At 42.4% G+C, this 25,312-nt stretch overlaps 1 protein-coding gene across 7 annotated transcripts in view; it reads right to left on the bottom strand.

Annotated features, from left to right (window-relative positions):
* RAPGEF4 (Rap guanine nucleotide exchange factor 4) overlaps positions 1 to 25,312 on the bottom strand; it is a 467,459-nt gene that overhangs the window by 111,270 nt on the left and 330,877 nt on the right. For all 7 annotated transcript variants that reach the window (XM_068245487.1, XM_068245488.1, XM_068245485.1 and 4 more), the window contains 7 exons: positions 24,312 to 24,396; positions 24,124 to 24,184; positions 20,216 to 20,292; positions 18,671 to 18,817; positions 14,699 to 14,814; positions 11,984 to 12,078; positions 11,176 to 11,254 (listed from right to left, as the gene is read on the bottom strand). In XM_068245487.1, coding sequence (XP_068101588.1) covers positions 11,176 to 11,254; positions 11,984 to 12,078; positions 14,699 to 14,814; positions 18,671 to 18,817; positions 20,216 to 20,292; positions 24,124 to 24,184; positions 24,312 to 24,396 — 660 coding nt within the window. The remainder of the gene's footprint in view (positions 1 to 11,175; positions 11,255 to 11,983; positions 12,079 to 14,698; positions 14,815 to 18,670; positions 18,818 to 20,215; positions 20,293 to 24,123; positions 24,185 to 24,311; positions 24,397 to 25,312) is intronic.

The following is a 25,312-nucleotide window of genomic DNA, read 5'->3' as shown; positions in this document are numbered from 1 at the left end:
GCCCCATTGTAAAACTTGCATTGGGGCCCACAACTCCTTATCTACGCCACTGCTACTGCTCCGTACAGATAGAAAGAGAGAAAGAAAGAGAGAAAAAGAAAGTAAGAGATGGTTAGCCTACAAATACCACCCCATTTGCAAAAATATTGGGACACTGTGTAGAATGCAAATAAAAGCAAAATGTGATTAATATTTGAAAATCACTTAAATGATGTATCTATACCTAATATAGTACAAAGCGTACATGTGAAACATGGATACTGAGAAATGTTATGTTCTATGAAAATTCCTTTTGACTTTGATGTCAGTAACAGTTCAAAAAAGAATGAAATGAGGTAACAAAAAGCTGGAAAAATTATTTTATGTATGACTTAAAAGCAAACAATCCCCCCCCCCCCCCCCCCAAAGAAAAAAACAACCTCTCAGCCTGTAAGAAATAAAGAACTATACTATAGAGGTACGCCGCATTGTAAAGGCACATCATAATGCAACAATTTAAGACTGACATTCCTCAAGGTACAAATGAAACAAAAATATTCAGCCTGGGTTAAAGAAAAAGTGAATTTCAGTGACAGGAAATATTATTTTAGATAGATTTTCTTTTGTAATCTCGAATATTCTCTATTTATTACATTCATGTCTAGTCCCTACAAAGGAAAGACCAGATCTGAATTTTTGCATAGACACACAGTCATTATTTTGGGACTATATTTAAACGTAATGGAAAAAATAATGAGAACTATTTAAAGTTTTAGATTAACTGCGTATAAAGGTAGAGTTACTTTTTTAAGGGTGCATAAAAATGCAAATAAATAAAAATAGGAAATTGTAAATATTTGAAGTTAAGATGCAACTTGGACAGGCCCAGAGTCGGTAACACCAAACACAGAACAAAGGAATATACTTTTCTAAAACAACTTGAAATTGCAAATGTTGCGTCACAAACAATAAAGAACAAAAATTCATATTGGCCTTATGTTTTTTTCTTACCCTAAAGAAATAAATAGTTAACATAAAAGTTGGATAGTTCCAAAGTCAAAAAATAAATAAAAATAAAAAGAGCAACAAAACACAGAACAAAGAATATACTTTTCTAAAACAACTTGAGACAGCAGACGTTTCTTCACAAACAACAAAGACCCAAAATTTACATGGCCTCTATATTTTTTTTCTTACCCTAAAGAAATAAATTGTAAACTTCAATCACATTTAATTTCATACAACATAATTAAATTCAATAATAATTAACATACGTATGTAATAATGCCACCCTTTGAACAAACTTTGGTGTTCATTAAAACTGCTTATTGTAATAAAAGAGTAAATTGTACACACCTCCAAACAGTCAGAACAATAACATGCAATAAGGCTGTCAATACAGACAATGTTTAAGAAAACCTTGAATTGAGAGTTTAATGTTTCTCCTAGTCATGTTCCTGTTCAGCTTCTGCAGCCTTATAATTATTTCATATATTTTTATTTCGCTATTATCAAACTCTCTGCAGGTACCTGTAATTTTTGGCATTTTCTTATTTTACATTTACTCCCTTCAAATCCAGCTAATGATAGTTCTCTGTACAGAGATTAAGGCTAAAAAAACTAAGAAAAGAAGCAAAATATACACAGAATGTAATTTGCGCTCATTAGACATGATTACATTGCGAGGTATACTGACGATTATGCTTTTTAGTGGCGTGAACAACACAATAGATGCTGCAGATTACAAAGGCAATTTGTTAACTTCTTTTGTGGTATGAATTTCTTAACATCCCCTGTAATTATATATCTATCACCTCAATTCATTTTTTCATTGCTTCTAAACTTGCATATATTATATAGGTAATCCAAGTCCATACCAAGAGGAAGCCTCTCTTTTGAAATGTAGCTTGCTGATTGGGCGGGGGCTGTACTCAAAGTAATTACTGGGACTTCCTGTCACATCAGGGAGGTATCAATAGTTACACGGGTAAGAAAAATGAGAGAAATATGCGCTTCAGTTCTGTGCAACTTGTGCTGACTTGAAATAAAGCCAAGCAAGCCAGGTAACTAACTATCTGCCAGCTACATACTGGGCTTTATTAGCTTAATTTCAATCAAATGGCAATTTGCAGTGAAAGAGAGAAATTGAAACTCATCTCTACATATAATCATTGCTTCCATGTCCCAACTATTGCGCTAGTATGCAAACACACAAGTGGGTGATCTATTGCACATGTGTCTGCATGACGGTAAGCCCAACTCCCATTGGGTGTTCTCTATCAGAACTGGGCATATAACCATGCCTATTACCAGGACAGTTTCTAGGCTAAATTGCACCCAGGGTGAGGGTGTAAAAATTGCGCCCCCACAGGTCACAAGTAGATCTGCCTACTTACTGGTGACCAGCCGCTCATCCAGGAGGAAGCAGAGACCAGAAACACACACCGGTGAAGAGAGCTAGGAAAGCAGATTCCTCCTTGGGCGCCGCCCACTGACAGCCTGAGTACCGCTACAGGACATCAGGTGTCATCACGCGGTGATGACGTGATGATGACTTGGCTTCTGACGCAGGCAGCCTAGGAGGAGTCAAGGAAGGTGATTGCGCTGATAATCATCTTCTTCCATTTGGCTGCACCGCGCGTCACCAGCTCCCTAGTGGTTATGTCCTTCTGCCTGCGCCCCCCATTATCTACTTGCCAGTCTGCGCCCAGGGCGGTCGCCCTGCCCGCACTGCCCAAGAAACAGCCCTGCCTATTACCATGCAGAAACTTGCACTGCAGATTGGAAACAGGAAATGTTGGTGCTGGAGGCAACACAGATGTTTCCACCATCATAGGTGCCCATACAAACATTGTTTATGGGTGAATGCCACTCGCTATTTATAGGGTGCCTCCAGCGTCCAAATTTCCACCTATAAACGATATTTGTATAGGCTCTTATGGCGCCTTTGATATATTCAATTTTTTTATGGTGGAGTAGCGGCGCATGGATGGGTGAAGGTTAGGCATCAGGAATGGAGTCACCATCGGGGGAAGAGGCTATTAAGGTTAGTTAGTGGAAAGAGGGGTTTTAATGTTAGGTGCAGGGGGGGGGGGGGTAGATAGGGTTAGGCATTGGAGGGGGAGAGTTCTGTGTCAGAGTAGGGCTAGGTTTAGCTGTAATAAAAAAATTGGTGACATTTACCAATATTTTACTCTTGAAAATTACCATTGGAAGATAGAAGAATATTGTTAATGTTACTAATACTCTACTATTGGGTATTTCCCAGCACCCAATTTTTCTGGTGCCTTTTTTTTTTTTTGCATATGCACATAGATCACCTGCTTTCATTTCTACATTGTGGTACTACAGTCAAGATTCCGGCCATCATGATGGTTATAGCTAAATATTGGCACATTAGGTAGGAATGAAGAGAAAAAAAAAGTTTTAACTGTTAGCGGAAATAGATTACTAAATGTATCTGACAAAGTAATGTAAACAAAATTACCTCTTCAGAGGCAGCCAGAAGCTTTGCAGTTGGCTGATGGTGTAATGGTTAAGGGCTCTGCCTCTGACACAGGAGACCAGGGTTCGAATCTCGGCTCTGCCTGTTCAGTAAGCCAGCACTAATTCAGTAGGAGACCTTTGGCAAGTCTCCCTTACACTGCTACTGCCAATAGAGCGCGCCCTAGTGGCTGCTGCTCTGCTCTGGCGCTTTGAGTCCGCAAGGAGAAAAGCGCAATATAAATGTTATTTGTCTTGTCTTGTCTTTCCACTGAAGCAAATAGCTTTCTACTGAAGAACATAGTGCTGTGTTTAACTGCTTGAATGCTGTTCTGCTCCATTTTTTTGTGGTAGTAGGTTTTATGCTGTAAATGATCTCTTAGAGGAAATGCTGAGTTTCATACAACTTTAAGTAATTTACGGAGAGATAAATTGGGAGTTAGTAAGTAAGGTGAAATAATTCAACAGAAAAGCTTTGAAAATCAGCCCCTTAGTCACTTCTGATGCCAGAGCAACAACATGTCTTCCAGGCAAAAGGAAATAAACATGGCAAACACCATTTCACTCTCACCTTGGGTTCACCTTAAATGTGTATTCCTTACCCCTCCTCCCTCCCACCATTAAAACAGGCCCTTTATTCCACATATAGTAGCACGGAGTGACGTAGAATCACTAATACCATAAGCAGCCACACTCATATGAAGCAACCCCCCCATTTTAAATACAGCCCTCTTTCCTTACACTTCTCACCACTTTCAACTAGTTTTCTTAGTATCTTGCATGCAAACACCTCAATTGCAGCACCCCATCCATGTGAAAGGTGACGGCTACTCTAGTTCAGTTTTGCTTTAGGCATCTGCTTTGGAAGCTCAGTTAAAGTGCACCTCAACTGAGGAGGATTTGAAGGCTGCCAAATATATTCCTTTTAAACAACACCAGCTGCCTGCTGGTCTTTTTGGCTGCGGTAGTGTCTGAATCACACACCTGAAACAAGCATGTAGTTAATCCAGTCAAACATCAGCTCTCCATGCTTGTTCAGGGTCTATGGCTAAAGGTGCGTACACCCTTTCGGCTGATGTCGCCCGTCAGTCAGGGATCGAGAGCCAATCCCCTTAGGCGACATCACTAGGCTGGGCTGTACAGATGCAGAGTCAGCTGTGTAGCTGACAACACTTTCTGTTGCTATGCAGGGAGGTAGAGGGACAACGGAGTGGCGCATACGTGATGTCACATGGCGGGCAGGCGAGCGGCGTGCACAAAGCAGTTGGCAGTCGCTCGGCCAAGTTAATCCGGATCCCTTGCAGAGTGGCGGTTTGGAGTCAGGGGGCTTTGTACACATGTCTGACTATCGGCTGAGATGGTCGATATCGGCCACTTCAGCCGGCTTTAGTCATGCATATGTACGAAGCTTAAAAGGGTTAGAGGCAGAGGCTCAGCATAACAGCCATGAAATCTGCATTGTTTAAAATGAAGTAAATATGGCAGCCTCTCCTCAGTTCCGGTGTCCTGTAACGCAGCTGTCACTAATTATGCAGAATTTGGTGGCATTCCTACTCAATGTAAACAGTGTACGCCTGACATTACAGCTGTTATTTTTTAATCAACTTGTAAAGATTACAAAATTCATTGCCCTCCAAAAATGAGTGCAAAACATTTTGCAAAATACATCTAGGATCTCCATGTGAACAGTAACAATTATATTCCCAAATCATTTCATGAGAAACACCAGATACAAAAATAATCCACAATTACATTGTCAGATCTGCAGAAACAAGTTGGCCTTAAACAATCCCTGTTTTGTTATCTCAGTTAACCACCCTGGCGTTCTGATTAAATCGCCAGGGTGGCTGCGGGAGGGTTTTTTTTAAATTAAAAAAAAACTATTTCATGCAGCCAACTGAAAGTTGGCTGCATGAAAGCCCACTAGAGGGCGCTCCGGAGGCGATCTTCCGATCGCCTCCGGCGCCCAGAATAAACAAGGAAGGCCGCAATGAGCGGCCTTCCTTGTTTCGCTTATATCGTCGCCATAGCGACGAGCGGAGTGACGTCATCGACGTCAGCCGACGTCCTGACGTCAGCCGCCTCCGATCCAGCCCTTAGCGCTGGCCGGAACTTTTTGTTCCGGCTACGCTGGGCTCAGGCGGCTAGGGGGGCCCTCTTTCGCCGCTGCTCGCGGCGAATCGCCGCAGAGCGGCGGCGATCAGGCAGCACACGCGGCTGGCAAAGTGCCGGCTGCGTGTGCTGCTTTTTATTTCGTTAAAATCGGCCCAGCAGGGCCTGAGCGGCAGCCGCTGGCGGTGTTGGACGAGCTGAGCTCGTCCAGACCGCTCAGCTGGTTAAATATATTAATGTGCAGCTAGGCGTGCTCTGACAATGATATTTATATTGCAGGACAGCTCGGCTGAAACGCCCCAAACACACATTATTAAAATAACGAAAAACTATAACTGAAGGGCTAATGTACTCTGCATTTAAATGTCCGCATAACAGTATAATTTGACGATCTGCTCCTGAAAGGGTATGGGAGCAATGGCAACACGAAAGATCACAATTCCAAATGAATATTATTGTTGATGCCTTTTGGAACCTCCTAAAATGTTGGACCCTAAGCATGTTTGTACTCAAAAGACCATACTTCCATCTAAGACTGGAAATGTCAAATGCCAATCAGTCATAGCCCTAACGCTGCACAAACATACGTCACAATACAGCAAATTGGGTTATGGTAGCATTAGTTGAAATTATGAGGTTGACTTAAATTTTAAAGCTTAAGGATACCAGAGCCCAAACACAGTTGGGAAACGGGGGAAGCAGGCATGTATGGTGAGCTGTCCTGATGGCCACAGCTCCCCCCGTTCTCCTTTTTGCACGTTTAGCAGCAATTGCCCCATGCCCCCATCTTCTGGTCGTCCGGGTTGGGAGCACTGCCGCTTTCTGTCTGGGCTGCATGCATGCTATGGCATGCAACCTCTGCCGGCATCAGGAAGGGAAGCCCCACGCTTGACGTCACACGCACGCGCAGAGCGGTCCTGGCCTGGGGTTCCGTACTGATGTACGTGTGCTGGCAGAGGTTGCGTGCCATAGCATGTATGCAGCCCAGCCTAAAAGCGGCAATGCTCCCAACCCGGCCGGCCAGAAGACGGGGCCACGGGGAAATAGCTGCTAAACGAGTGTGCAGAAAGGAGAACGGGGGGAGCGGTGATTATTAGGACAGCTCACCATACATGCCTGCTGCCCCCGTTTCTAAACTGTGTTTTGGCTCTGGTATCCTTTAACTCTACTTTTAAAACACTTTTAAAGGAAATCTGAAGTGAGAGGGATATGGAGGCTGCCATATTTATTTCCTTTTAAGCAATACCAGTTGCCTGGCAGCCCTGCTGATCCGCTGCCTCTAATACTTTTAGCCATAGACCCTGAAAAAGTATGCAGTAGATCAGGTGTTTCGGACATTATTGTCAGATCTGACAAGATTGCTTATTTCTGGTGTTATTCAGACACTACTGATCAGCAGGACAGCCAGGCAAGTGGTATTGCTTAAAAGGAAATAAATATGGCAGCCTCCATATTCTTCTCACTTCAGTTGCCCTTTAAGGCAACGTTCACGGTGGTGCATTGCAGTGCAGCATAATGTAAGCATTGTGGAACGTTCAAATAAAGCAAATTGTTCACCAAATCAACAGAATCTTGTCTACTTTTAGGGCGTTAAGTCCACCACTACCTCCCTCTTTAAATGGATTTTTGCATACTTTATTCTTGTTATTGGCACTTCTTTTTACCTATGTAAAATTTTAAGAAGAGAGAGGTCACGAAAGAAGATATAGCAGACAAGCAGTCAGGAACTCGTGTCAGGAGGGAGTTGATGTACAGTTGTGTATCATCTGCATATAAGTTTTATTGAAAACCAAATATGTTAATTATGCTGCCAAGACTGTGCATGTAGATGGAAAAGTGGAGTAAGCCAAGGACAGAGCCTTGAGGTACCCCCATAGACAAATAATGTGGAGAAGAGATCTGATCCGAGTAAGGCTGTATTCTCACTAGAGCGGATGCAAAATGGACACGGTGAGTGCATCCACTAAGCATATGTGCTCCATCCATTTTGCATTTGCTCCTAGTCTTCCCGCCGTCTGAAGCGATTACAGCTCACCCCTCCCGCCGCTAATCGCCGCCATTCGGTCCCTCTCTGAAAACAGCCTGAAGGCCAACAGAAGCATGGGGCTCTCCATAGGCTGCATTGGGCCAATTCTTCCTGGCAACAGGGAGAATTTTCATTGGTTCACCATGATCCAATGAGAATTCTCACTGTTGCTGAGGATTCCCACTGGTCTTTTTCAGCCCAATTGGGGATCCCCTTGCTTCTTCCCTGTATACAGGGACCGAGCAGCAGCGATTTTCATAGCCCGGGGCAGATGCAGACGCATCTGCCTGCCCGGAATCAACGTGCACTGCACAGAAGTACAGTCCACTTACTGCAATGGATCCCGTGCGGATCTGTTGCAGTGTGACTACTGTGAACAGCTCCTTAGTGTAAAATAGGAGCCATTCAGTGTCTAGTTAGTAATGAGAGGAGAACTTCTCTGCTCTAGTGGTAACAGAGCCTGAGAGACTGTGAAAGACCTTCCAGTGAGATAGGAAGATATCCAGGAGAGAACAAGGCCCTTTATGCCTAGAGAAGAAATAATTTGTAGGAATAAGGTGTGGTCAACAGTATCAAAAGCTGATGACAGAACAAGAAGGATGAATATGGACACTGTAAGAGCTGTTTCTGTGGAATGGTTAAAGCGATTGGGACTAATCAAGAAGGGAGTTAGCAGATAACTAATGGCTTAGTTCAGTATGTATATGGTGTTAAAGTAACTTGGATGCAAATTGGAGAAGTGACACAGGGTGGTAGTTGGCAAGTGTGGTGGGATCTAGAGACCTTATTTTAAGTAGTGGTAAATGCCTCATATGTTACTAATGGGCCACAAGGAAGCTTCACATCATTCTATAGGAATAAGTCTGAATACTATGTAAAAATTGCATAAAACAAAAGAACTTAGTAAGAATTGTTTAGTAAAAAAAAACAATATTACAGTATATTCAATATAATACTAAAAACAGGCACTTTTCAGTGAGACAGATATTAATGCCCATGGTAGGTATCAACAACAAGCACATTCCAGCAATGGCCCTTATTCAATTCACTTTTTCTCCTACGCTTTCTTCTAGGACATAATTTTTCATCTTCTCTTAAAAATAACTTTTCAGCACTTTTCACTTGAAATAGTACCAAAAAGCAGGTGACGAGGTACTGTCAAAATTATTAATGAGTCATTTCTTGCTTGCTGGTGGCTTAAATGGTATTTTATTAATAAGGTGTGAAAATATCAGATAGGAGAAAACTTATGAGAAAAAGTGAATTGCATATGGCCCAATATGTACATAATACCAGCAACAGGAATATAGCACTAACCTGCACATAATGCCAAATACCACTAGATATGAACGAGGTGTGTCCCTGGTTCAAATCAATCTGGACCAGGATGCCAGAAAAAGACGGATAAGTCATTTGGGTTCACCCCCAAAATTGGCCTACCACGTATGAGTCTATAATGGACGTATGACCATGGTAAGGATTAGATTGTGAAAAATATACTCTGTAAAGCCCTGTGCTGTATAGAAATAGAAAATAAAGGATCAAAAAATAAATAAAAGTAAGCAACCCAAAGACATTACCAAGAAGTCCAATGATATGCACATATTTGGACTTTGTAATTCCCTCCTAGTAGTGGCATGCACGTAATCCACCATGGCCCTCTTAGCAGTGCCAGGCATAATAGCTCCCAAAAGTTACCCCAGTAATGAAAGGCATATAATCCCAGACACCACCCCCACATAATGTCCTTGGAGGTGACAAGAAGATAATCTATGTCAGATAACTTGTCCATGTACTTTATTAGTGTCAGGTGGATTATAAAACTGAGGATTGAGGTTATCTCATAGTTCCTAGGCAGGTGTCAAGTGGTCATCAGTCATAAGCATTTTTCTTCAGAACACCTAAAGTAATATAGTTTTATTGCCTGAACTTTATTCGGATTTTATGTCATTTATGTCATTTGTTCTTTGTTTCGTTTCTGATCCATTTTTTGCTGAACACTGTGACTTTGGTTTCGTTGGATCATTAGTTGGATACCTTCTGTACAACGTCCTGTATTATGCATTTTATGTGCCTTCTATGTGTTGTCTGTTTATAATTCTATGAAAATGTAATAAGAAGATAATATATAAAAAAAAAAAACACTTAAAGTAAGCCTGGGACAAAAGGAGGGAAAAGTTTTATTTATACCTGGGGCTTCCTCCAGCTCCCTCCACACAGATCTCTCCCTCACAGCCACCCAATGCCTCCTGGATCTTGCGGTAGCAGCCTGTTCTCCTCAGCCAGTCGTGCATTCTGCTCACGCATGGCCCGGGTGTGCGTGCCTGCCCTGCCACGGTCCTGTCACCAGGAGTGTTCAGTGCCTGTGCAGTACCACTGCACAGGCGCAGAATGCTTCCAGCTGTGGGAGCGAGACAGGGGACTGACCCTGACTAGCTGAAGATAACAGGGCTGCTACCAGAAGATCCAGGAAGCTTTGGACGGAGGTGAGGGAGCGATCTGCGTCGAGGGTGCTGGCAGAAGCCCCAGGTATGTATAAAACATTTCCCTCCTTTTGCCTCAGGTACACTTTAAGGAGCTGTCATGCCTCACCACCGCGAACGTAGCCTAAATGTAATTTTATTTGTAGCATTCGGTATGAGGTATACAGTAATGGGAAATAATTTGACATGCTGAACAGCATCCATGGGTGGTCCTCAGCATCTGTGATTTGGTTGAAAGTGATTGGCAGACCCTCAAAGTTTAGAACACCAACGGTGTTACACCAGCGGTTAGTAAATCCGCTCATTGCAGGAAAGCACTTTGAAAACAGCAAGATGGAGGTTCCTGTTGTTGTGTGCAAGGGGGGTACAGTTGATGGGCTTACCCTGTGTTCCAATGAAGATTTAGATAACACTCTTAAAGTGAACATTTTGCATAGAGTGGATGAAGCCAAAAGAGCTGTAAAATGAAGAAAGTCAAGCTTGTTTTTTGAAAGCAACAATATCATTTCTGCAGATCATATGCTAATTAAAATGTACTTGTTTTCAAGTATCACAAGAAAAGGAAACAAGAAAAAACACAGTAAAGATACTGTATATTGGATACAGCATGAGTGATCACCCGACAAAAATTATGCTGGTAGTCTAGCAAGTCCCCATTAGACAGGGTAGTAAGGGAGAGTTTTAACGATTTGTACCCAAACACTCCCTGAACATGAACACACTCAAGCATTGGTGCTGAATTTGAAAAATACATCTCAAATCCACTACTACCCTGTTGTGGGGTAAGCACATGACCCACCAAGTGTCACAGTTGGCTTATGACCACACTTAGCACACCTTAGCCTCTGCATTGGTGCAGGGCTTGGAGTACGACATTGCACTTTCATGACCCAGATTGTGGGGTAAGAACATGACCCATCAAGTGTCACAGTTGGCTTATGGATAAGGACGACTTACTGTTGCTTGTTGTATGTTTGTGGACTTCATGTCCACTGTAACTAAACTGAACAAAAATCAATAGTAATGCAAAGTAATAAATTATGACAGAATGTAATTTTTTTTCAGGTTTTAGTGGCTTGTGAAAAAGGATATTGGGACATCAAGGCAGGGCAGAGCTGACAATTTGGCATGAAAACACAGTGCATCAGAATAAAGTCATCTAATGGCGTATCTAGAAAAAGAAAGAAAGAAGAAGTCCGATAAATCCTACACAGATATAAGACTGACACAGCGATCGGAGGGTGCCGGCCACCTGTACTTGCTAGCCTAGTGCTAGCTAAAGCTTTTACAGGCTTTTAAATTAATACTGGGAGACTCTGAGGCTGCAAAACCTCCTGAGCGGCGTAACGCTCAGGAGGTTAAAGGTTATTATGCTGTTGCTTATTTTTTAGAGCAGAGAGACAGCTCTGAGTTTAGGTCTGCTTTAATTAAACAGCACCGATATGCTTGAAGTGGCTAAACTAAATGCCTCCCAATATCAGCATATGGTTTAGCAGCTGGAACATTGGATATATACTATATAGCATTTGTGTATTCAGCTCTCCACCTACAGGAGGGCTGAAGTCCTCCATATTATACACAAAGCCGGATTTATAATTTCTGTACCCCTAGGCCAAGTATGTTGTTGCTCCCCTGTCTTATGCAGCATTGCCCCTCCCATTCCATGTTCAGGCCTCTTCCATATGTATCATGCATTTACTGCAGCCCCTTTGTTTCAGGAACCGCTTCCTTAGGCATCATTTTCCGTTTGTCATGTGTTGCTCCCCATTTTGAGCCTTCTGTTTCATGTATAGCAACCCCTCTCATGTTCAGGTGCCTCCTTGGGCTGCGGCTGCTCAAGGCCCGGGCCTTTGTGACCTATCCAGAAATCCAGCCCTTATTATACAGCTCAGATTATTACCTGCCATTTCACTCTGGATCAGGCCTGGATCCAAGCGCATCGTCTCTAACAAGTGCTCTAAGATTTTCTCTGGATTTCCAGACATCACAGTGTATCTGAAAAGTAAAACACAAGAACTGTGTAAAAAACTAAAGAGAAAAGAAACTTAAAATATATGTAAAGTATTATGTGTAAGTTTTTAAGGCTAAGAATAACCTAAATATTGAGCTTGACTTTTAACAAAATATAAATACAGTCCCCAGTATCCAGCAACGGCGGATATTGTCTGATGCCGGATACAAGTGCTTACCTGTTGCTTGAAAGCAGGACTAAAAAAAAACACTAACCACCCCCGAAGTAGCAGCAACAACTTACTGATCCTCCGGGCACCGTCTGCATCCCCTGTGCATCCCTTGCAAGTGCTTAAAGAGGAACTTCAGTCTAAACAAACATTCTGTCATTAAGTTACATTAGTTATGTTAAATAAAATAGATAGGAAATATAATCTCTTACCCACCCCGTTTTAAAAGAACAGGCAAATGTTTGTAATTTAATAGGGGCAGCCATCTTTTTGGCTGAAAGGAGGTAACAGGGAGCATGAGACACAGTTCTAACTGTCCTGTGTCTTGATCACCCCTCCCTGCTGCGCACGCTAGGCTTCAAATCCAAAATGTAAAACAACAAATTTGCGCTAAAACAGCAGAACGAGAACAACAACATCAGAAATCCCATCATGCTTTGCACAGCATCGGGGGAAAAATGCCCAGGCAGTTTTCTTTGATGAGGCGTAGCTTAGCTTCTGTACAGCTAAAAATGAGGCTTGGGTAAGAAAAACAAAGTTCTGATGCTGTGAAACTGTTAAAGAAACACCAAGCCTTTTCAGTGCTGCTGAGTAGATTTTTAGTCTGGAGATTCACTTTAAGATATTGCCACCTGTGATAAATTTCAGAATGTAAATCAGGGAGAGGAAATAGTTTACAATGGGCAAACACTGACTAAATAGTTTATAAATGAATTTTGTAAAAAACTAAATAAAAAAAAGCAAATTTTTCATTGTGCCATTTTGACTACAGTTCCTCTTAAAGCCTTGAAAAGATTATAAGGGGGGCCCCATTGAGTGTATGGAACTGCCGCTGAAGAGCTGTTTATTATGGAGACAATTAGGGCCTGTTCATACTTGCTGCGTTTGTAGAACGCGTATAAATTCAAAGAAACGCAAGTTGAAAAACGCATGCGTTTTTCTTGCGTTTGAATGCGTTTTCTATTGCGTTTTGCACAAACATGTGACCCAGGGGAAAAAAAAGAATTATGGGAACCGCAGAGGAAAACGGACGCTAAAAACGCAATAGTACGCGTTTTTGATACGCGTCCATAGACTTTCATTGCGTCCGTTTCTATGCGTATCGCACAGAACTGCGTGCAGCAGTGCGGATGAGAAACGTATGCGTCTCATACGCATACATGTGAACTAGCCCATTCAAAAGCATTAGGAGCCGTTTCTATGCGTTTTTGGTACCAGTACGCGTTCCCTGAAAACGGCTAGGAACGCATATAGTCTGAACAGGCCCTTACTATGGAAGAAAATGTGCAGACGCACATAGAGTATTCTGCAGCTATTAGACTATACACTTCAAGAGGCAGCTTACACTATCTGCTAGCAGCATGGTCGTGTTTGCCATCTACCTTTACTTCATTGTCCTGGAGACTTGTTGGCCGCGCATAAAAAGCTCATGTAACAATTTACTTACATATGATATAGTCATATGGATAGTTTTTCATATGTTACCACTGCTTTCATTATTTTAATAAAGTGATACTCATTTATAAGAGGAACTGTAGGAACCTATATTAGAATTCAGTAAATTATTCAGGATACCCATTTTACAGTAAATTTCCCGGTTCCAGCATCAGAAACAATTCCTATATTCCATATATTGCAATATATTTATTGTTGCCCTGCGGTAGCCTAGCCTAGGCCAATAAGCTATGTGGAGCATTTTGGAAGCCCAGATATATTTTGTACTGGCTTCAGGAACAAACATTCTACATGGCTGCACTTAACAGGACTAAAGATGTCACCACCTGTGATAAATTTAAAGAGGCACTAAAGAGGAAAAAAATATATGATATAATGAATTGGTTGCGCAGTACGGATATTTAGTAAAACATTGGTAGGAAAGAGAATATTCTCATATTTTTATTTTTAGTTATACAGGTTTTTTTTTATAACAGTGCATCATTCTCCAATATTTGTAGTTTACACACTACTCAGCATTCTAAATGATTTTACAGAGCAGGCTAATGAACTTTTGAACTGTTCTCTGCAGAAAAAATAAACAATACAGTGCCAGACACTTGAGATAACAAGCTTCAGAAGACAGAGCTCTCTGCAACTTTGAAAGGTGGAGCTCAATGGCTTTTTTGCATAGATAACAACTGGAAATCTAAACTCTTCCTGTACTGGAAACAATATTAGACTTATGTCTCTGTCCCTAATGTTTTATTTCTTAGCTGTGCTACACATACAAATCATTATATCATAAATTTGTTTTCGCTTCAGTGTTTGTTTAAGAATGTAAATCAGGGAGAGGAGTGATTTTACAATGGGCTAACACTGACTAAATCCATGAGTTACCACATTTTGAATGTAATTAGTGCTCATGGTGACAGATCTGGAGAACAACCTTGCAGGGCACAATAACTGTAAGTGTTAGCCTGTAGCAGAATATAACATACTTATATGGTGATTGGGTGTTCCCTTGTGCTGACATTTGTGTCCCGGCTGGGATTTTCTCCAATACCAGCACATCTTGATCATGCTCCTTCAGCCTCACTGTGTTTGCTTCAACGTCCTGTAAGAGTCACAATATACATATTATTTTTTTTTATATTGAAACTATTACAATGTTAAATTATTCCAGGCAATTAGAAATTGTATAAATGTTCCCAAACCTAGAGATACATTTTTAAACACATTCATCCCCTACTTTGGTTTTGACCCTAATCATTAACAAACACTAAGGTTACACCTCCCAGGAGTCAGCAGGTGATGCCTGATGCGTGTGTCTGTGTGATGTATGTGTGTGTGTGTGTTTGATGTCTGCCTGATGTGTCATGAGTCCTCATGCCCACCGCTCCCCCGTTCTCCTCTGTCCCCCTACTTTTTAAAGAAATGCTCTGCTGTGGCTCAGCCCAGGACTGCACCTAATACATGTCCGCTCCCCCCATTTGCATTATATTTTTCAGCTCTGGTCTCCTTTAAAGGAAACCAGAGACGCAGCATAGTGAAAGTTTTATACATACCTGGGGCTTCCTCCAGCCACATCATGTGCACGGATCCCTCCCACGGTGCCGTCCTCAGTCTTCTCCCTCTTTAGTACCGGGTCCCGTAACTTTGGTCAGTCGCGGCCAGTTTTACGCATGCGCAGTGCGCTCCCTCTCCGGCTCTGGCAGAAAATAGTACTACGCCTGCGTAGTATTTTTCTCTGCTGTAGAGAGCGCACTGCGCATGCTCAGACTGGCCGCGACTGGCTGAAGCTATGGGACTCAGTACCAGCGATAGAAAAGGCTGAGGATGGCGGCGTGGGAGGGATCCGTGCGAATGGGGCTGGAGGAAGCCCCAAGTATGTATAAAACGTTCACTAGGCTTCGTCTCTGGTACACTTTAAGGTGTATAGTAAAGTGCACCACCAGTATTTTTAAAGTGGACCTGAACTCAAAACGTCCTCCTCTCTGCTCAAAAAGATATGTAACAGCATTTCTTTCTTTGTTACAGCTGATACAATCTAAAATAAATCTGCAGTTTCTACTTCCTGATTCATGGAAGCAGACATATTAACCTACTGTGCTTTCAAATGGCCTTATTATCTGCCCTCTCTGCCATAGGCAGTCATGTGACAAGGGGAGAATGACAGCCAACAAAATATCAAATTGTCGGTAATTTTTTTTTTTTTACAGTTATCATACCGTGAATTTTCATACCGTTGCAACCCTAGTCAGGAGCCAATAAAAGCGGCTCCTGACCGGCTCACATGACTCTGCTGTCATAGATACGGCAGAGTGGATGTCAGGAGGATCCCGGCGTGCGGTGGTGACGGCGGATATGCTCGGCAATTCATTGGGATTCCTTCGTTAATGTACCAGCAGTCTCTGGCACTTAAAGAGAAACTCCAACCAAGAATTGAACTTTACCCCAATCAGTAGCTGATACTACCGTTTACATGAGAAATCTATTCCTTTTAACAAACAGACCATCAGGGGGCGCTGTATGGCTGATAGTGTGGTTAAACCCCCTCCCACAAGAAACTCTGAGTACGTACTCTTGGCAGTTTCCTGTCTGTGAACCCTGTTGCATTGTGGGAAATAGCTGTTCACAGCCGTTTCCAACTGCCAAAACAGCAAGCAGCAGCTACATCACTTGCCAGCAGTAAAAATGTCACCATGTGATAAATGTCAGAATATAATTCAGGGATTTAAAATATTTTACAATGGGCAAACACTGACTAAATCATTTATACATAATTATTGTAAAAATGAAGCACTTTTTTATTACATTATTTTCACTGGAGTTCCTCTTTAAGGGGGCAGAGACCGCTGGTGCTTAAGTGGTTAAGTACATGAGGATAAGTTAGGGTAAGGTAAAATCAGGGTTCGGTTCTAATTTTAGTTTGACATAGGTTAGAGTTATACTAGGTTTAACGATTTTGAATAAGTTCTAGCTCTATGACCATGTATGCTGGCAGTTTTATTACTCAAGATCTTGGCCCATGTACACTGGTACTTCTCCTACCCTACAACCCTACAATCCTACCCTACACCCAAGCATGCTGATGTTTCTTCCCCAGGTCTAGGCCCATGTATACTAGGTCAATATATCCAGGTACTTCTCTTGCCTCAGGTCTATGCCCATATATGATGGGGCATCTTCTGCACTAAGTCTAGACCAAGATATGCTGGTACTTCTGCTACCCTGTCCCAAGGTCCGTGCAGCCTGACACTCCTATTATATCACCAACCTTTGTAGTCGGACACTTCTGATACACCAAGCTAAGCCATACATGAAGGCTGATGCTTCTGCCACTTTATCCAAACATCCATGTACCCTGCTTCTCCTGCTACTCTACTCCCAGTCGCAATTAGACAAACACATCTGATGTTCTGAAGTGATCTGTAGGGTTCATGTTGCAGCTTCAGATGTGTCACTTTAAGGTGACATTACGTGCAACATTTATGACACATCCACATATACATAAAGGTGGAATGTGTTTGTTGTGAGGACCATTGTTAATCAAGGCAGGAGTTGCACCTACTTGTCATTAAATACAATCACAAAAGACACAAAATCCAGGCTCATCTCCCTAATGAGGACATTTAAAAGAGATGGAAGTGCTAAAGGGGGTGTGGACAATCAAACAGCAAAGCCAGTGAGTTAACCTTTTGCACACAAATGCTCATTCAAACTTAATGAAAAAAACAACAACTATACTACAGCTAATTAAATGGCAGAGGTCTTAGATGGCAAATAGTGCATTATTTTGCATTGTCACATGCACCACACAGAGGTTGCTCTGTTAGTATGTGTCTTAACTCTGGCCCTGTAACATGCATAATGCAGCTGCAAGCATACAGGGCATCAACTTATCAGATAAGGAGCACATATCCTTATCGGACCTCGCATAGGGCAGATAGTTCATCAAGACTAACCTCTCAAGGGCACTATTATATACCCCCACTCACACCATCAAACACCAGCAAGAGCTATGTAAATGCTGAAAATAGTTACAGGACTGTAAAGGTCTGTATATATGCTATAGGAAGGAACAGCGAACAGACTGCATCAAGACCCCCTCACATGTCTCATCTGTGCTGCTATGTCGCAACCCCCGCCCATAGCAACAGAGCCTATCGTCAGGCTAATAATGCGACAATACAGTCTTGGCTCAGCAATATTTCCTGAAGGATCATGACCCGATCTTCATTGGGCGACATCCATCTAGACTGTACATGCCTTGAGAGAGCACTGGTATTAACCCTGGCCACTAGGAAAGAACCTCTGCACTAGAGGCCTGCGCGGGTCCACTTTTTCATACCTGCACCCGACCCGCGACCCGCTACCTGCACCCGACCCGCTTTCTGGTGAATTTGATACCCGCAACCCGACCCGCACCCGCAGAACCGCTACCCGCACCAGACCCGCGACCCACAGGCCCGCTACCTGACCCGCTACCTGCGACCCGCTTTTTTACATTTTCTTAAAGTGCAACTTTAAAGTAACATTGGGGAGCTGTAAAGTTAATAAAACCTATTTTTATAAACAAACCAAAGCTAAAGAAGGTTTTTAGCTTGCTTTCGCTACCCACGACCCGCACCCGCAGACCGCTACCCGCAACCCTACCCGCACCCGCAAGTCGCTACCCGCACCCAACCCGCAACTTGAATCAATTCGGGTACCCAAACCCGACCCGCATTTCGGGTTACCCGCGGGTATCCGCGGGTACCCGACCCGCTGCAGGTCTCTACTCTGCACAGGGCACATGACTATGTGACATAATGCATTATTTTGTCAACTAAGACCTCTGACTTTTAGAAAGCTGTAGGGATAGGGGTTCCTGGTCATTATGTTTGAATGAGTATTTGTGTGTGAGTGTGCAAAGGGTTAATTGACTTTACTATATACAATCACCTCAGAGCCCACAAGCCAATACTAACTCTCAGGATCCGGTTGAAGTCCTCTTTGTCCACCCGCAGGAAGTGGCAGTTATCTTCCCGCAGAACGATGGATGCGGCACGAGGGGCATCATTCACCAAAGCCAGCTTTCCAAAGTCATCTCCCTCATGGAGGGTGCACACCACACCCTGCAGGACATATAGGGAAGAGAAGAAATGAAGACATACAAGACATACAGTACTCTAATTATAGTAAACATGGCAGTATGAACAACAGCTGACTACTGCAGCTACACAGAACAGAGGGGCATTATATTATCTCCAGTGGCGTAGCTAAGGAGCTGTGGGCCCCGATGCGAGTTTTACAATGGGGCCCCCCAGGCACTCTATACATAACAATTGATACGGAGCACCAAAACCTGCCAATGGCAACTACAGTGTCAGAGGTACAAGAAGGGGATGGGGAAGAGCTTGTTAATGTTTACCACTACTCAATGTATATATAGAAGTGATTATTATGAGCACAGGACCAATAGAGAACTAATACTGTAGTTGAGGGAGGGCCCTTCGGGGCCCCTCTGGCCCAAGGGCCCCGATGCGGTCGCTACCGCTGCACCCCCTATTGCTACGCCCCTGATTATCTCGGCAATGGATTTAAAAGTGTGCATAGATATAAATATATAAATAGACATATATAGATGTAAAGCATGCATAGGTATAAATATATAAATAGATATATATAGATGTAAAGTATGTATAGATATAAGTCACAGTTATACTCATTGTGCATCAATGCCCTTTAAAAAGCCCATTAACTGTATAATGTTTTCCTCAGATGTGATCAATAAATCCCACTTTTACAATCTAATTGTACAGAAAACCATGCAGTATGTTGAGCAAATTGATGTGTAACAATTCTATGGTCAATTGAAATGCATAATTTTGTTGATTGGAATGTTGCATTTTACGGTATATCTAAAAAAAGAGAAAGTCCCATAATCACACCATTTATGCAAAATATCGATAATGACCTTCTGATTACTTAAAGAGAATCAGAGAGAGGGAAACCTCTAGATCCTCCAAAGGCTTCCCGCGCTGTCCTCCGCTGCTGCCTGGACCCTCCTTAACACCAGCGCTTGCTCCTCTTCTGGTATGAGCGGGGCCGTGCTGCAGCCTGGCGAGTATGGCTGGGCCTGCGCAGTTGCACGGAGTCACTCATGCATGAGCAGCTCCAACTTACTGCGCAGGCATGGCCATACGCGAGCAAGCGCAGTACGGTTTGTGCCTGAGGAGGAGTGCAGCTCCGATGTTCCCACAGACAAGACCTTGTCAGTAATCTTTTGGGGGTCCAGAAACGGCAACAGGAGACAGGAGGACAGTTCGGGAAGTCTCTATAGGATCTACAGGCTTTCCTCTTTTTAGGTAAGTATATGTTTTCCTGCCTAGGTTCGCCTCGGTTACACTTTAAGATCCGGCAAATCGAATGATCACATCTGAGGAAAATATTGTACTGTTAATGGGCACCTTTAAACTAACTGGAACTTTGAATAGTTTTACATTATACCATAACCAAATAAACAGAAGTACCTTGCCATAGATGACCACATTAACAGATCCTTTTAATATGATGTACCATGACGTCCCTTCTTCCCCCTGGTTAAACACTGCAAGCAAGAATCAGAGGGAGAGAATTCAAACATTACCATCTAAAATGGCCATGCAGGTAGTTTTTGCAAGATTACAATTCCCATAACCAACCTTAATGCCCTATCTCTTTTATGAGTGTGCAATTACATACTACTTTCCTCATGGACTTACAGAGAGGTTGACTGAGTGCCCATTATACATGTGACCTGTATGCCTATACAGGCGAAACGCTAAAAAAGGCGAAAAATAAGAATATTGTACAAAAAGTCCATTTATTTCAGTAATTCAACTTAAAAAGGTGAACCTCATATATGACTAGGAACCCTTTGCAGATGTTTTGGATCAATTAGCTGCTTAGAGTCAGACACTTTGCGCTTAGAATATTGAACATTTTCACAATATTCTTATGGCCTGAGATTTTGATTTTGGTGTTTTTATAAGCCATAATCATCAAAATTATAACAAATAAAGGCTTGAAATATCTCACTGTGCATGAAATGAGCCTATTTCATATATTGGCGTAACCTTTTAAGTTGAAATACTGAAATAAATGGACTTTTGCATGATATTCTAATTTTTCGAGTTTCACTTGTATAGTGTACATTGTTTCCAGGGTTGCTCTCACAAGTAATCACAAGTGATTACCCATGATTCAAATGAGAATAGCCCGGTTCACATTAGCGTTCGCTATCCGGATTTTCCGGATCTGATCCGGACCGCATACTGTACAAACGGAATGTACGTTCCGCATAGCAATGTAAAGTCTATGCGGACGTTTACACGCGTCCGTTCCGTACAGTACGGAGCCGGATCGGATCCGGACTCTTTTCCAACATGCGCTATTTTTTGGGTCCGGATCTCCGGCCCACGCACCCGGACCGGAGCCGGACCTGAGCCTGACAGCATCATCAGGAACACAGAAACCAATGGGGAACGGAAGGCACAGAACACACTGCCTACAAAAACCTGACGTTCTACCCCACTTCCTATGCGTATGCAAGCGGCCATTTCGGATGGGGACACATGGGCCAAGCATGTCTGGAGTGGAGCAGCAATGACAGACGTGCTGGAGCTGTTTGGCAGAATGTCGGAGGTGGAGGTGAGGCCTACAGCGGAGGAACCTGATTCTACATGTGCACCAGGTGCACCTTCTGCTGACCCCAACATTTTTTTTTTCAAATTTCGCTATTTTTTGCCCACGGATCCGGATGGCAGCCTGATGCATGCCTGATACAAACGGACCGGATCCGGATCGGAACCGTACGGTTCTGATCAGGATCAGGTCAGGATCCGATCAGGATCCGGTCCGTTTATTTGCCAAAACGCAAGTGTGAACGTGGCCTAAATTGGTGCAGGTGTGCAGTGGGGATACAAGGGGTTATTTACCCATAATTCTGCCGTCCGCCCTGCGTTCCAAACAGCTTGCTTGCGTCCTATTGGTTGCCTTGCAAGCCTCATCACAGTGCGCTTCCTCCTTCGACCCTGAAGTAGGAAGTGCTCCGATGTGAGGCTTGCAACATGACCAATAGGACGCGTGCAAGCTGTTTGGAATGCAGGGCGGACGGAATCAGTGTTGGACTGAGAGGAGGTAAAGCTGAGGAAATCCACTTGCTGGCCAAGCAGCAGTAATTAGGTGTTGCTGCTTGCAGTGAAGACTTGCTACAGGTTTCTATTGGGAGTGGTAACACATGGTTTCTGCTGCTTGGCCAGCAGGTGGATTTCCTCAGTTTTTCCTCCTCCCAGTCTGACACAGGGCGGAATTATAAGTAAATAACCCCTTGTATCCCCAACGCACACCTGCGCCAATTAAGCCTCATTTGAATCACGGGTGATCACTCATGATTACTCGTGAGAGCTACCCTGATTGTTTCTGTGTCTACTGAGATATTGCACATCAGATCTGTACCTTGTTGTTTTTATATTTTGTGAGTTTGTTACAAAAATGATCTATATTTATACATTATTATTATTATTCATTTATAAATGTCAACATATTCCATGGCACAGTACAAAGTAAGAATCGAACATAGAGTACATAACAATACTGACAATGGTGTACACCAATAAACAAAATACATAATTGGTGACAAAATACAAAAGCAATACAAAATATAAAAAATACAGAAGTGATAATGACAGTGATAAAAGTAACATAATGCATAAAATGTATAATTAATTCCAAGACACAAAAGAGGGAGAGAGACTTGCCCTTCTGAGCTTACAATGTAAAGGAATGGGTGGGAAGCAAGAGTATATAATAAACAGATAGAGGCAGTGTGTTTTAGGGTATCTAGTAGGAGTGGAACTTGGTCTTGGGACAAAAGGGAAGTGGCCTAAGGTAGAGTATATGCTTGTCGGAAGAAGTGAGTTTTGAGAGAGCGTTTAAAGGGGAACTGAAGAGAGAGGTATATGGAGGCTGTCATGTTTATTTCCTTTTAGACAATACCAGTTGCCTGGCAGCCCTGCTGATCCTCTGCCTCTAATACTATTAGCCATAGCCCCTGAACAAGCATGCAGCAGATCAGGTGTTTCAGTGGTTCAGACTTATAAGTCTGATCTGACAAGACTAGCTGCATGCTTGTTTCTGGTTTTAATCAGATACTACTGCAGAGAAATAGACCAGCAGGGCTGCCAGGCAACTGGTATTGATTAAAAGGAAATAAACATGACAGCCTCCATATACCTCTCTCTTCAGTTCCCCTTTAAAGGTAACAAATGTTGGAGAGTGACGAATGTGTTGTGGGAGGGCATTCCAGAGGAGGGGTGAAGTACGTACAAAATCTTGTACACGTGAGTGTAAGGAGGTAATTCTAGAGGAGCAACACAGCAGGTCATGTGCAGATCTGAGATTACAATTGGGTTGGTATCTGGAAACTTGTTAGGAGATGTACAGGGAAGCGAGATTGTCTAGAACTTTGTAGGTTAGGTTAGAGTTAAGAGATTAATCTGGATCCTCTGGTTAATTGGAACCCAATGAAGAGCTTGACAGAGGGGGGCAGCATAGGAAGAGCGAGAAGAAAGATGAATAAGACCAGAAGCTGAGTTCAGTACAGATTGGAGCAGTGCCAGTCTGTTAGTTGGTAGACCACAAAGTAATGTGTTACAATAGTCCAGACAAGATATTATAAGAGTATGTATTAACATTTTAGATGTGTCTTGAGTGAGAAAGGGTTAGGATGTGAGATATGTTTCTGAGTTGGAGATGACAGGAGCTGGTTATGGAGTGAACATGATGAAGAGAGAGGAGTCAAATATTACCCCTAAGCACCGTGCTTGCTTTGGGAACTGAAGTTACAGAAGTGTTATTAACATTTATTATTATTATTTCAGGCATTACAGTGTCTTTCTATTCATATTTACCTAGATGTCCTCTTAGGCCTCTTTCACAGTGGGACATTGCGTTTGATGCGACGTTAAAGTCGCACAACGTGCCCCTAATGCAACGCATGTAGGTTATGAAATTGGACGTTATTTTGTATTACGTTATGTGTCTCTTGGTGCGCTGTTTTTGTTGCATACTAATGGAACAAAAACGGCGTAAGCGTTACATTAAAAAAAACAGAAAACATTACTGAGCATGTGCAACACACATAACGCATCAAATATATTGCTAAACGCACAGCATGCAGCACCTTTTAAATATTGCTACACGTTACACGCAACGCAACGTGTGCACTGTGAATGTCGCACAGACTTTGTATTGCTGTGCGTTAGTCTGCGTTATAATTTTTTATAACGTGCGACTTTAACGTCCCACTGTGAAAGAGGTCTTAAAGTTAAAATCATACAATATTCAGAGCAAGCACTTTAATTCCATATCACAATCTGAATAGGATAGGTGTACTTACACACTGTTCCTGCTTTGGGGTGAGATTCAAATATTAAAAATCCAGCCAGTTCCCGTTTAACCTAAATGAAAATAAAATGTAAATTATTTACAATACTCTGATCATCAACCTTTTCTACAGAATGAAAACATTCACTGCAGGTAACAAAATAAAACGTGAACATTGCAGTTTATGCTGATGTAACTTACTGTTGTTGAGAGGTGGGATAAGGCTTTAATGTGAATGAGTTCTTCAAATATAATTTCCAGATCATCTGCATTCCTCTGCCCAGGCCTGTGCAATGGAAAATATATATTTTATACACACAGAGGTGTAATGCATACCGGTAAGTATTATTTGGGCACTAATAGCTTGGCCATGTTGGTCCTAGTGCCCAAACTGTCAGCACTGACTGAGCAGTGCAGTGACTGTCGGCAGTTACTTTTATCCCACACAGTTCTTTATCTTAAAGGACCATTATTGTGAAAAATGGTAAAATTTTAAATAGGTACTGTACATGTGAAACATATAAATAAAAAGTAGATTTCTCCCAGAGTAAAATGTTCTCTAAATTACATTTCGCCTGTGTTGCTGTAACTTACAGGAGGTATTAGAAATCCGACAGAACTGACAGGTTTTGGACTAGCCCATCTCCTCATGGGGGAGTCTCAGGTTTTTTTTTATTATTTTCAAAAGCAGTCCAACTGCCAGAATAGTGTACAAAAAGGTCCCAAAAAGGGGGTGTCTGCATATTTGTATTGATCTTTTCCAGGGACTGCTTTTGTAAAGAATAACTGAAATACTAAGAATCCCCTGTAAAAAGATGGACTTGGTCAAAAACCTGTCAGTTCCATCAGATTTCTACTACTTACTTACTGTAAGTGACAGCAACATAGGAAAAAGATAATTTATAGCTTATTTTACTCTGGAAGAAACATACTTTATTTGTATGTGTTTACATGCATTTTATAGATTTTATGATTTTTTTTAGCAAAAGTGGTCCTTTAAAAAAACTGATTCCCCCGCCCCTCCTCTCCATGTAAGACCCTCTTCCCCCTCCATGACCCAGCCACACCATGTCCCTCCTCCCCATGTCCCCTTCCATAACCTAGACACACCGTTCCTCTTCCTCATGTAAAATCCTTCTCCCCCCCTCCATCACTGAGTCATGCCCTACCCATCCTTTTTATGTAAAACCCCCTCCCCCCAT

The sequence above is a fragment of the Hyperolius riggenbachi genome, chromosome 7 (genome assembly GCF_040937935.1).
Source record: "Hyperolius riggenbachi isolate aHypRig1 chromosome 7, aHypRig1.pri, whole genome shotgun sequence".
Taxonomy (NCBI): Eukaryota; Metazoa; Chordata; class Amphibia; order Anura; family Hyperoliidae; genus Hyperolius; species Hyperolius riggenbachi.
The sequence above is the reverse complement of the archived record's forward strand: the minus strand, read 5'-3'. Positions and strand labels throughout refer to the sequence as shown.